We start from the raw sequence: 13330 nt of genomic DNA, 5'->3' as shown, positions 1-13330 counted from the left end.
TCTGGTCAGGGCACGTCCAAGAAGCAGCCGATGAATGCAATGAAAAAGTGGAACAACAAATCAACATTTCTCTCAAATCAATTTAAAAAAAGAACCTTAGTTTTCTCATCATTAAAGTAGGTTGCATACTGTGTACTGATAGAAGGGTTTTCATCTCCGCAGGGGCTAAAAGCCACTGAAGGCATTCTAGTTTAAAGAAGGAAGGTAGGGGGAGTGTTTAAGAGAAATTCCTACCCTATACTGTTGATGCTTAGCCCTGGCTACACATTAGAATAATTTTGGGGATATTTTAGGGAGTGGGGAATCCATATGATACTTTACTATTATTTATTTATTTATATATATATTTTAAATTTCTTTATTGATTAAGGTATTACATATGTGTCCTTATCCCCCCATTACCCTCCCAACCCCCCACTCACACCCTCATCCCCCTGTTGTCTGTGACCATTGGTTAGTCTTATATGCATGTATACAAGTCCTTTGGTTGATCTTTTCCCCTTACCCCCACCCTCCCCTACCTTTCCTCTGAGGTTTGACGGTCTGATCGATGCTTCTCTGTCTCTGGGTCTGTTTTTGTTCATCAATTTATGTTCATTATATTCCATAAATGAGTGAGATCGTGTGATATTTATCTTTCTCTTACTGGCTTATTTCCCTTAGCACACTGCGGCTCGCGAGCCACATGCAGCTCTTTGGCCCCTTGAGTGTGGCCATGAAGTTTCAATCGCACTGTACGTGCATGCCCGCACGTGGTATTTTGTGGAAGAGCCACACTCAAGGGGCCGCAGTTTGCTGACCACTGCCTTAGCATAATTCTCTCCAGTTCCATCCATGCTGTTGCAAATGGTAAGAATTCCTTCTTTTTTACTGCAGCATAGTATTCCATTGTGTAGATGTACCACTGTTTTTTAATCCACTCATCTGCTGATGGGCACTTAGGCTGTTTCCAGATCTTAGCTATGGTGAATTGTGCTGCTATGAACATAGGGGTGCATATATCCTTTCTGATTGGTGTTTCTGGTTTCTTGGGATATTCCATGTGATGCTTTAAACCAAGTCAGAATTGCCACAGGGGAGGCCTGGGCATCCTGTTTTGTTTATAACATATTTTTATTGATTTCAGAGAGGAAGGGAGAGGAAGAGATAGAAACATCAATGATGAGAAAGAATCATTGATTGGCTGCCTCCTGCACACCCCCCACTGGGGATGGAGCCTGCAACCTGGGCATGTGCTTTGATTGGGAATTGAACCGTGATCTTCTGGTTCATAGGTCAACGCTCAACCACTGAGCCATGTTGTCTGGGCTGCATCCTGTTTTTTTAAGAGTGCTGTAGGCTCAGCCACTGGTGGAGAGCCACTAATTTAGGAAAGAGCACTTAAAGAATTACAGGTGAGAGAGACTTTGTGAGTCCCAACCATGTCTCTTAGTACTTGTACGGTGGGCCCTCTCCTCACTTGTGGGTCTTAGTTTCCTCATCTGGGGTGATGAAAACTGTAAAGGCTGATGTTGACATAGGCGGCTGAAGAAAGCATTTCCCATGTATTACGTTGTAGTTAATCCTCCCAAGAAACTTTATGAAGCATCCCTCCATTTCACTTAGAAAAAGAAACTAAGACAATGAGAGATCAAGGAACTTGTTCAAAGTCCAAGGAAGCAGTGGGAACTGGCTCTGAACTTTATTTGACTCCAGGCCTTGCCCTCTGAACCACTCTGGTATTGTATGGCCTCCCAAGGTTGTCAGATGATTCACTAAAACTGCCCTGTCCCTCAGTGTCCTTGGCAGAGACCATGTAGGGTTGGGAGGGCCATTCATTGGACAAAGATTAGTTAGGCATGTGTTAAAATATGCATGCAAAATAATGAGTGAATATGGTATTCATCAAATAGTACACAATAGCTTTTGAAAAAGGGTTGGTTCAGCCAGGTTCTTTCCCCGCCCCGCCGCCCCCCCCCCCCCTTCCCCTGCCCGCCAAGCCTCAGGCACATGCCCCTGGGGCAAGCTCACTTAGATGTTGGTTTTAAACATCAACTAAAGCAGACTCTTTGGGCTAATGTGATCCCAGAGAGTGTTTATGTCTAGTAGACAATAGTTAAATGTTCACTATCATTTTCTGAGCCTGCATTTCATTCTCCTAGGGCCAAGTGTATGCAGTCATTTTTCCCAGAGAGCCCTTCCTAGGTGATGGTGTAACTGCAGGGTCACAGCAGATCTTTCTGTACAGAGTTTGGTGTGCCCTTGCCTGGTAGGTTTCAGTGGTTACTGTAAACACACAATGATCAACTCCATCAGGTGGTGTTGGGGACTGACCCACTCTGCATGCGTCTGTCTTTTCTTTTGTTAATCCTCACCCAAGGATATTTTTTTCATTGATTTTTAGAAAGAGTGGAAAGGAGGGAGGGGGGAGAGAGAAAGAAAGAAGAGAGAGAGAGAGAGAGAGAGATGTGAGACAGACATATCAATCTGCATGTGCCCTGATCAGTGCCTGGGATCCAACCTGCAACTAAGGCATGTACCTTTGACCTGCAATCGAACCCACAATCCTTCGGTGCAGAGGTTTGTAGGGGTGCCGGGGTGCCGATGCTCTAACCACTTAGCAACACTGGTCAAAGCTGCACGCAAACAGCCCCTTCTATTTGTTCCCCTGGGACTTGTCATTGAAGCAATAACTTACCCATTTGTAGAAGAGAACACAATGACTTGGGCATCTTTTTGAGGTTAGCATTTTGGAGGGTTTCTGGGGAGAAGATTTGTAGGAGGAACGGGAGCAATAGCAAAGTGTCTTCCAGTGGTTGATTTTATATTCTGAGCATGAGTTGTGGGTGTAAGTATAGTGGGTGAGGACAGCTGTCAACTACCTGCTTATGTCAGTGGGTTGTATATTATCAGAGAAGTTAATAGAGAGTATGTTAGCATATTATCAGATTAACCTGGTTGTAGGGCTGGTATGGAATTGCAGCCTCTGTCTTTCTGGCTGACCATTTTCAGGATTGGCTACTCGGGTCCGTACATTAGAGGGTTGTAGTATACGGACCCGAGTAGGGCATATGTCCCAGTCAGGGCATATGTCTAAGTTGTGGGTTTGATCCCCGGTTGGGGCATGTATGGAGGCAACACATTGATCTCTCTCTCTCTCTCTCTCTCTCTCTCTCTAAAAAAAAAAAAAAAAAAAAAAAATCAGTAAAAACATATTCTCTGGTGAGCATTAAATAAACTGTTAAAAAATAAGGAGTAGGGAGGGATGATGGAGATTAAGACCCAAAGGTTTAGTCAAGTTTTCATGGTTTTCCTGTTCTATTTGAGACCCCAGAGCACCTGGGCCCAGGGACAGCTGTGGCCACCTTTGGCAGTCCCCCTTCCAGCTCCTTTGAATCTTATACAACAAGCCAAAGGAATAGGAAGAACGACTTCTGCTTTGCCAAATAAGGGACTGGTGGTTTATTTAGATTTGAGGTTTAACCTGATTTTTTAGCTTAGGATATTTACTCTGCCATGTCTTTGTACTTTTTTCCTGCCAAAGGAGATTTGGAGTCCATTTGTATGATTAGTGGATGGTAGAACTAATCTCCAATTTGATAAATCAGTCAATATCTGTCTCCACTTCCTTGGCATGAGTCCAACAAAAGTATTTCATACATGTGCACAGCTCAGAGATTGTGTGTGTGTGGTATGTCCATCTGTCTCTGCATGTTTGGATGCTCTTGGGAGCCGTAGCTTTGTGGGGGCATCAGATAAGAAAAACCAATGGCTTGGGGGAAGGATGAGTACAGTAAGCATAGTTTTGGGGCACACGTGAGAACACTTCCCTCATCTATCACCTACAGCTGCCACAATGCATAGAGTAGGGTGTGTCTTATGTTCCCGTTGGTTTCTGGGGAGCCTGTCACCTTTCTCTGCTTGTCCCTTGGGATTCAAGAAAGCCCTTTTGTGTTTCTTTTCTCTACTCATGTGATCACGCCGGGCAGGGAAATTTCTAGGCACTTGTTTGTTCATGGTCACTGGGATCTGAGGAATGTTGGCCTGAGCTTTTGTGGCTCCCGAATGTGTCCTGGCCTCCTGATGGCCTTTCTTCCTCCTCCTCCTCCTCCTCCTCACTCTGCATGGAGGTCACTGATGGTCAAAACCATGAAAGAAACAGCCCCTGTGTATTATGCTTGCTTCCTCCTTGCCCCTAGCCTATAGGTCCAGGGGACAGGCCCTAGACCTGTAGTGGGCGTTTGGACATCTGACCTCAGTTTGGTCACCAGGCCGAGTGTGGGTCTGTGTGGGGGCACATCCAGCTTAAGAGGAGGCGTTCTTCCTTCAAGCCTGTGCTTGTCAGTGGCCTGGTGGCTTTCTCTCCTCCCGCCCATCTGGCACTCGCCTATTAGAGAGAAACAGGGCCCCTGTCTAAATTTGACCGTGGCCTAGATTTGGGGTGCAGCATGAATACCTTTGCCTGCACCCTTGTAGCCAGTGCCTGGGAAGCAGTGCTGCATGGCTGATGAGGAGAGCTGGGCTGACTGTGGCAGCCAGTGAGCTCCAGGCAGCGCTGCTGGGCTGGGAGTGGGCAGATGGCCAGTCTTTGCTCCCAGTGGGCAGCCCCTGCCTCACGTGTACTCATCACCAGGATACTGGAGTTGCCTCAGAGTCTCGGGGCAAGACGCCAGCCAAGGAAATACTGTGCGTGAAATGTTTAGAGTAGGGCTCTTTGGGATGCCTTTTTTTTTTTTTGGCTGCTTTCTTAAAACACAGTGAAAAACCTCTCTCCCTGGTGCTTTGTCTTATTGAGATTCTGAGGAACATGGGACAGTAGTGAAGCAGCGAAGCCAGAGGAGATTCACAAGGCAAGAACTTTTGGGTTTCCCGGGACTCTGCCAAGGCTCTGTGTCCTGGAGCATCTGGGACTCTGTTACCAGCATTTCCTTTTTACTTTTATTTATTGATTTCAGAGAGGGGGAGAGAGAAAGAGAAAAACATCAATTTCTTGTTCATTGCTTATGCATTCATTGGTGGTTGATTCTTGTAAGCGCCCTGACCGGGGATCGAACAGGAAACCTTAGCATATGGGGATGATGCTCTAAACAACTGACTTACCCGGCCGGGGCTTGACCTGCCATTTCTTAAGCAGAGCCCTGGCATCAGTCAGAACTTGGCAGAAAAGGGCAGGCGAGTCTCAAGGACAGAGGAATTTATCTGTCACTCTTGATGGGGGTGGGACTGCATTCTGGGTCCCTGACCTACTTTCATTTGATAAACTCTTACTTATCTTCTTTAAAAACAGTTTTTTAAGGAAGGTCATCCAGACCTACTGTGTGAAGGTTGGGAAATTAATGATTGGCCTCTCTGTATTTCAGCTGTAGAAGCCCCACTCGCTCATGTCCCACTCCTACCTGCCACCTCAATTTATATACTGCATTTGGAACCTGTTGACCTCATCCTAGTTAGTGTTGGGGGGGTGGAGTGTCTTTCTTACACTCCCAAGAGCGCCTTCTACTCTGGGGTTAGTAACCGGCTTCTCAGCTGGCTTTAGGGCTCTGGTATCAGGCTGGGAATTAGGTTCCTGTCATTCATCACCTGAAAACAAGATGGACTGCAAGGTGTGACTAAAGGGCTCTAGCCACCAGGGGGCGCTGGGCCCGTTGGATTCTATAGTGCCCATGACTTTAAGGTGGGAATGAAATAGGAATTTCTGTGGAATTTTTAAGTTTGCTGTGGGGCACAGGCTTTTGTGTCCATCCTTGAGCATTGCTTCATCCATGGCACTTTTCTTTGTTTCTCTTTCCAGCCTGTGGGCCGAAGCTGACCAACTCCCCAACAGTGATTGTCATGGTGGGCCTCCCAGCCCGGGGTAAGACCTACATATCCAAGAAGCTGACTCGATACCTCAACTGGATTGGTGTCCCCACGAAAGGTGAGGCCATGTCCCAAGGCTGATAGTCACTCTGTGTGTGGCAATCCTGCTCACCAACCCCCCCCCCCCCCCCCCCCCCGCGCCCTATCTCTAGTTGCTGGGACTCACCACGCAAGACTATCTTGGCTTGATCTCTCCCTATAATGGGGGGACTTTTTGTGGCTGTGTCCCACCATGCTGTTTACACTCCCTTACTTCGTGTTGAGATCTTTCTGACTGGCCGCTCTGTTAGTCCCTCTGCCCTGAATCCTGCCTAGCTCAGCCCTTGCCTCCAGGAAGCCTTCTCTGGCCACCGAAGTCTATGCTGATCTTTTTCCTTTAAATTCCCGTGATATTCACCACTGACGGTCATAAAGTGCTCCATACGATTGACAAAATTGTGACGAATCTTTGCCTGGTTTCTCAACTGTGTGGGAAATGTCTTAAGAACAGGGACTAACTTTTACATTTGCTGTCCCCCGCTGGGCCCAGCACAGTGCCTCACATAGTAAGTGCCCAGTAAATACTCAGTGCTTCCTATGGGTTGCAGGCTGCCGTGTCCACAGAAGAGTGGCTGATTTGGACCTGGCCGTGGTGCGCAAGCCCTCTCTCTCCTGGGCACCATCGGCAGAAATCATTGCCTGTTTTCATTAGATGTATGGCTGCCACCTATTCTCACAGCCTCAGTCTCCAGCCCCTGACCTCATGAGGCTGGACTGGAGGCTGGACTGGAGGCTGGGCTGTAGGCAACAACCTGTAAAAAAGCAGGTGGCTCTGAGCCATGTTTGGTCTGGGGGAAGCTGGGCTGCCTTCTAGGTCAGTGATTGCACTGGACGAGGCAGTTCTCTTTCTGGTTTCCACATCTTACCGGGATCTTATTCAAGTTGGCGCGTGCATGTGTGTGTGTGTCTGTGTGTGTGTGTGTGTGTGTGTGTTGGCTTGGCTTCCCTTTTTGGAGAGTGTTCCCAGCTGTGAGTGGCCCCTTCTTCCTGGGGGCCAGCTGAGTGACCTCTCTGTTCCCTCTGCAGTGTTTAACGTTGGAGAGTACCGCCGGGAGGCTGTGAAGCACTACAGCTCCTACAACTTCTTCCGCCCTGACAACGAGGAGGCCATGAGAGTCCGAAAGTAAGGCCCGAGCTGCTGAGCTGCCGCAGGAGGCTTTGGGTTTTGGTTTGCTTTGCTTTTGAAAGCCAGGCTTGGTAAGAGAAAGAGGAAGCTGGCCTGTAGGGTGGCTCTCTGTAGGTGACCATCAGATCTGGCCCCACCTCCGTGTGTATTACGAGGAGTTTCCTGGCCGCTCTGAGGCTTGCTGCTTTTATCTGCTCCGGATGCTCTAATCCAGCTCAAGAACAATGTTTCATTATTAAGAATGAACAAAATTGTTTTCATGGAAAATCAGCTGTTTATACTGAAAAGGGTGGTGGTGTTGTGTTTTTTAAGCCCAAGGTGATCATGAAACCCAAGTGCAGTGGTGTTCAACCCTGGCTACACTTTAGAATCACCAGGGAGCTTAGAACGATCCCAATGCCAGGCCTACCCCAGACCTGGGCATAGGTTTCTTAAAAGCTCCCAGGAGGTTTCAGTGTGCCGCCACCATGAGCACCACTTCCAGACGGTAATGGCAGCCCTCTGTGCAGCTCTGGTGGGAGCCTCTGGGCCTGCGGGGTGTGCGCCTGGCAGCCCTGGCCAGCCTGGACAGTTCAGCAGTAAGATCGCCAGTCACTGCTCGGATGGGCAGGCTCTGATGTGTGTTCTCTTTCTCTGTGTTGCAGGCAGTGTGCCCTCGCTGCCTTGAGAGATGTCAAAAGTTACCTGACGAAGGAAGGGGGCCAAATTTCAGTAAGTCGGGAGTATGCTGGCTCTGTCTCCAGCCCTGGAATGGGAAGTTGCCCTGGAGAGAGTGAAATGTAGACACAGCCAGAGCCATTACCAAGAGCCATTGTGGGGACACCTCAAATAGGGACGAGTGCCTCTGTCCTGAGAGTTGAGGGAAGCAGGTGGCTAGAGTAGCACAGGGACCCAGGAGGGTGGGTAGCAGGCGGACTCAGGGGCAGAGCCATCTGGTGTGCTCTGCTCACCCCTCCTCTGTGTGCTCCCGGCACCACCCTCCAAGGCAGGCTGGACCTGGGGTGGCTGCAGCCACGGAGCCAGTGTCCCTTCCATATGCACCTTCCCTGCAGGTTACTGTTATTCGTTTGCTTTAAGGGTTGTGCCCACCCCTCCCCTTCCCTCCCTGGGAGCTGGAGTTTGTGGGAAAGGGGAGAGAAGGGAGGGCCTTGGGGCAGGGCGCAGTTTCTCCGGGAACCACATTTTTTGGCTTCTACCTAGATGTGACAGGCCTGATCTCCTTGGTGACTTGGTGAATACTGTTAAAACTCAAACTTGGGTTCTCTTCACTATCCTTCTTGCTCTCTACCAGGTTTTCGATGCCACCAATACTACTAGAGAGAGGAGACACATGATCCTTAATTTTGCCAAAGAAAATGACTTCAAGGTGAGCCAAACGTCTTAAGTGCTCAGGAGAAAGGAAAACCCTCAGGAATCAGCTGATTTATACTTGGTCCTTCAGCTTCTGCTGCCCTGGTTTTGCTACATGTAGATAGGGCCTTCCTGGTGCTGGCTCTTAGGGTTACTATGACTGGTGGGGTGGGGGGAGGCATCTCTCCGTTGGGGCAGGACTTGGGATTGAGTGAGTGGTTCCTTTTTTAGGTTTTGAGGATTTGTGAGAGGTGTCATTCCTCCTCACACATGGTGATGGCATTACAGTGATACCAAAGCTGGCCCTTTGCGTTACCACATTTATTGCTTCCTAATGTTTCTGTCTCTCTTCTTCCCAGGTGTTTTTCATCGAGTCAGTGTGTGATGACCCTACAGTTGTGGCCTCCAACATTAGGGTAAGACAACGCAGGACCCCCACTCTAGTGGCAGAGTCTGAGAAAAGCAGGGAACCCGGTCAGGCCCAGAGAAGCACCTAGACTCTGAGAACAAGCTGCCTCTCACAGCTTGTTGTTGATTTTGTCTGGGAGGTGGGATCCAGGGAGGTCAGAAGTGCAGAGGGGTATTTAATGTAGAAGCATGTTCTTCGATCTGGCCTGGCTTTATCTACGCCCTTTCAGACAGTCTGCAGAAGGCACTTATTGTGGCACATGGGCGGTAAGGCAGGGTCTGGGAACAGTTTCTGTGGGTGGCGGTAGCTTGGTGGCTGAGTGGTGAAGGGGTTGCTTGGGGCAAGGGGCGCTCACCCCTCCAGGCAGGTAAGTGGTTGTGGATTGACAACAGCCATAGCACTCAATGGACTAAAGGCAGAATTCCTAGTTTGGCAAGCTTGGGAGTAGTCAAACTATCTTCCTGCTGGTGAATCTACAACATATCCTCCTCCTCTCCCTGTGCCAAGAGAAGGTTGCCCGGATAAACTGAGGGTAATTGGCAGCTTAATTTGATTAATTCTTAAATTGTATCACTTGATAACAGTATATTGTAAATAGAAACAGTTACTGGGAAGACTTTACCACAAGTCACCTTCTAGATAATTTTCCATCCAGCTTAAATACATCAGAATAAGACACAGCTACACAGAGCAACAGGTCTGGTATTGCCACAGGGCATGGTGTGGTATCACTACATATAAGTGTGCACCTTTAAAAGGGTGCTGAATGCTCATGAGCTTCTGGTATTGGGCCTGTTCTCCAAGGCCAGCGGTTCTCAACCTGTGGGTCGCGACCCCTTTGGGGGTCGAACGACCCTTTCACAGGGGTCGCCTAAGACCATTGGAAAACACATGTATAATTACATATTGTTTTTGTGGTTAATCACTATGCTTTAATTATGTTCAATTTGTAACAATGAAAATACATCCTGCATATCAGATATTTACATTACGATTCATAACAGTAGCAAAATTACAGTGATGAAGTAGCAACGAAAATAATTTTATGGTTGGGGGTCACCACAACATGAGGAACTGTATTAAAGGGTCGCGGCATTAGGAAGATTGAGAACCACTGTCCAAGGCAGTGGGAATATTTACACGCATTTCTAAGAAGTGACTTCATAGTTCAGGAAGGGCTATTCAAGTTGTGGAAAATCAGTCCAGAGTGGTTTCAGCGGAAGAGGCTCAGAGGACGAGGAAACAGAAGTTGTTGTAATCTAAACAAAGGGTTTTGCTGTATTTCTTTGGTTTGGTTCTACCAGCTCCACTTGGTAGGAAAGGACAGAGTCGCTGCAAAGTCACTCTTCCCGGTGACCAGCTGTCACCATGTGTGTGGCCAGGAATCACTTGCCCCGACCCCCGTGATCAGAAGCCTCTTTCTCTGATTAAGCCTCAAAGTGACTTTGCGGCTTAACTCTCCTCTTTGTGTGGGTGGCTGTGCTGGGAGAAAAGATTTGTTTTTAAGGGATCAGTTCCATGGCCTTCAGCATAGTCACACGATTGTGCAACCACCACCATCGAGCTCTAGAACTTTTTCGTCTTCTCAGATTGAAGCTCTGCACCATGAAACACCAACTCCCCCACTGGACTTGGATGTTGAAAGAGTAGCTGCCTCTCTTTTGTGGCTGTGGTAGTTGTTGAGGAAAAGAACACATGCATTAAAAAATTCAGAGTTTTCCCTACAACCTGCCAGGTTGCTCAGATCTATTGTTCACGTAGAGGAGGAGATGGCAGGCTGGAGAGTTGGTTCTCCTCCATCTCCTTCCCATAAGAGCGAACCTTGGAAGGAACTGGGCCTGAGTTAGAAAAGTGCTAGCCATGGACTGGCTGCTGCCTGTCTACGGGTGGTGGAGGAAGCATCCTGCCTGCCACCCAGGGCCAGGGCCATTGCAGCAGTACCGGATGCAGCTTTGCTAACCGAAAGCCTGTTCTTGGTGTGGAGAATGTCACAGGTGCTTACACGGAGCTCAGTTATTGAGGGCTGGGATGCTGAAGGTGACATGCCTACTGGTTGATCCCGAATCGTGGCCGATTCAGAGGTGTTCATTAGACCCCTCGTGGGTCCCCCATCTCTGTCCATCCAGTCAGCGATCCTTTGTCTACCGTGGTGCCCTCCATGCGTAATTGTCGGGTTATGACTCAGCACCAGTGTATTTCCTTCTTCCCTTAAACACTGGTTCGGATCATCATTATTCCAAGGCTGTCTGTGCTTTCCCCAAATCCTGCTTCAGCTAAGCAGAAAGCCTCCAGCATGATTCATGAGCTGCCTCTTTGTGGTGTTACAGGAAGTGAAAATCTCCAGCCCGGATTACAAAGACTGCAACTCAGCAGAGGCCATGGAGGACTTCATGAAGAGAATTAACTGCTATGAAGCCAGCTATCAGCCCCTCGACCCCGACAAATGTGACAGGTAGTTCTTCGGAGGGGATCCTCTCTGAATCACCGACTTCAGGGCTTTTAAGTTCCCACAATGCAATTGCTCCTGGATACTTTCAGGAACTGTCTTGTAAAATATCTTTTGAAGAAAATCCTTCACTGCATGTCCAGTGTAACTGTTTCAGATACTAGCTATGTCGAAGTGCGGGAAGTGAATATCCAGCCCAGTCTTGCTGGGTCCCTTTGGCACGGCCTCTCTTTTCTTTCCCTTCTTTTGCTTTTCTCCCCCCTCTCTTCTGGGAGGCCGTCAGCCTCTTGACCACACACTCTGCTGTGTGAGTTACAAACTCAACCTGTTAGATCACATAGAAACAGACTGTGCCCTCCAGGAACATAACAGCCAGACGGTGTGGTTCTGTTGGGGCCAACCTCTGCCCTTGACCCCAGCCGGGTGCTGCGCTGATGGGGGGAGCGGGTTCTGACCTGCTGGTCGCCTTCCCCTGCAGGGACCTGTCCTTGATCAAGGTGATCGACGTGGGCCGGCGGTTCTTGGTGAACAGAGTTCAGGACCACATTCAGAGCCGGATTGTGTACTACCTGATGAACATCCACGTGCAGCCCCGCACCATCTACCTGTGTCGGCACGGAGAGAGTGAGCACAACCTCCAGGGGAAGATCGGAGGGGACTCAGGCCTGTCCGTCAGGGGCAGGAAGGTAGGAGGGGAATGGGGGGAAAGGTAAGGGGCTGAGGGGTGGGGTGTGAGTGTGTCTGTATATGTGTGTGTGTCTGTGTGTCCATGCGTGTATATGTCTCTATGTATGTGTGTGTGTGTATGTGTGTATGCATCTCTGTATGTATGTGTGTGCCTGTGTTTGTGTGGATGAGAAGGGAACATCTCCAGGGCTGTGAGGAGGGTGTGTGGGGGTGGCTCCTCAGTTGCTGTCTCCTCCTCAGCATCCTAATGACAACCAAGTGACCTTCCCCAATGCAGGGAACGAACTCTGCACTGCCTCTCCAGGCGGCACAGGAGCCTGGAGTCCAGTGTGTGTCCCTCTTGTCCCTGCCCTCAGTTTGCCAACGCCCTGAGCAAATTTGTGGAGGAGCAGAACCTGAAGGACCTCAAGGTGTGGGCCAGCCAGCTGAAGAGCACCATCCAGACGGCAGAAGCCCTTCAGCTTCCCTATGAACAGTGGAAAGCGCTCAACGAAATCGATGCTGTGAGTTCTGGTCTGGCTGTGGCCGTCGGGGGGCAGGAGCGAGACGGCCAGGAAGCCTCTTGCTGAATCTGCCGGAAATCCTGAGAGCCCTTTCAGACCACATGGGCTGTGTTGACCAACTCAAGGTGACCGGGGTGTTTTCTCCAGGGTGTCTGCGAGGAGATGACCTACGAGGAGATCAAGGACACCTACCCTGAGGAGTACGCTCTGCGCGAGCAGGACAAGTACTACTACCGGTATCCCACTGGGGAGGTACGTGTGCTGGCACAGCTGCCCCTTCCTCCAAGGGTCATTGTCCACTCGGCGAGCAATGGTCAGGTGTAGCTGCTGTGTGCTGTGCCTGGACAGTCCTTCAGTGGCCGCAGTGTTGGGCTAGCCTGAGAGAGGGCCGCTGGACACCCCAACGGACCGTTACTGTGCACAGGGACCCACGTGTTGTTCTGATGCTTGTTCCGGGCACTTTCACCTTTGAGTCGGGTTTTCCTGCACCGAACCTGTAAACAGCTCCAAGGGAAATACCATGGGCAACAGTGAGAGCTGTGTTTTGCTAACGACACACAAGTGCAGAAGGAACAGCAGTGGCGGTGATTATTCCCTCGGTGCGAGGGTTCTCCCCTTGACCGCAGGCAAGATGCAGACACGCCATCGCGTCACTGCGCTGACTGAATTGGCCCTGATGCGGGCAGTTCCCAAAGGCTGTGTACATAGCTCACTTAGGCCGACTGAGCAGCTGCTTAGAGCCCTGGTCAGAGAGTCTGGGAAGCAGGTGGTACTCTGGGCGTCCACGGCAGGTGACTCCGAGCGGGAGCCCTGCCCATCTGGGGCCTGTCATCTCAGTTTCCCCATAGCCCAAGGTGCTATCCTTTTGTGTCACCCTGGCCGTCTTTCCTGGGACCTGGTTAGTAAGAGAAGGAAGAGGGACAGCAGAGAGG

General features: G+C 49.6%; 1 protein-coding gene across 4 annotated transcripts in view; it reads left to right on the top strand.

The window, feature by feature from the left end:
• PFKFB3 (6-phosphofructo-2-kinase/fructose-2,6-biphosphatase 3) overlaps positions 1-13330 on the top strand; it is an 83700-nt gene that overhangs the window by 58615 nt on the left and 11755 nt on the right. For all 4 annotated transcript variants that reach the window (XM_036341774.1, XM_036341748.1, XM_036341764.1 and 1 more), the window contains 9 exons: positions 5771-5896; positions 6904-7000; positions 7648-7714; positions 8295-8369; positions 8713-8769; positions 11090-11214; positions 11687-11894; positions 12252-12398; positions 12546-12650. In XM_036341774.1, the coding sequence (XP_036197667.1) occupies positions 5771-5896; positions 6904-7000; positions 7648-7714; positions 8295-8369; positions 8713-8769; positions 11090-11214; positions 11687-11894; positions 12252-12398; positions 12546-12650 (1007 nt within the window). The remainder of the gene's footprint in view (positions 1-5770; positions 5897-6903; positions 7001-7647; positions 7715-8294; positions 8370-8712; positions 8770-11089; positions 11215-11686; positions 11895-12251; positions 12399-12545; positions 12651-13330) is intronic.

Source organism: Myotis myotis, unplaced genomic scaffold, assembly GCF_014108235.1.
Source record: "Myotis myotis isolate mMyoMyo1 unplaced genomic scaffold, mMyoMyo1.p scaffold_m19_p_1, whole genome shotgun sequence".
In the NCBI taxonomy this organism is placed as follows: domain Eukaryota; kingdom Metazoa; phylum Chordata; class Mammalia; order Chiroptera; family Vespertilionidae; genus Myotis; species Myotis myotis.
Note: the sequence above shows the minus strand (reverse complement) of the source record. Positions and strands in the feature narration are given on the sequence as shown.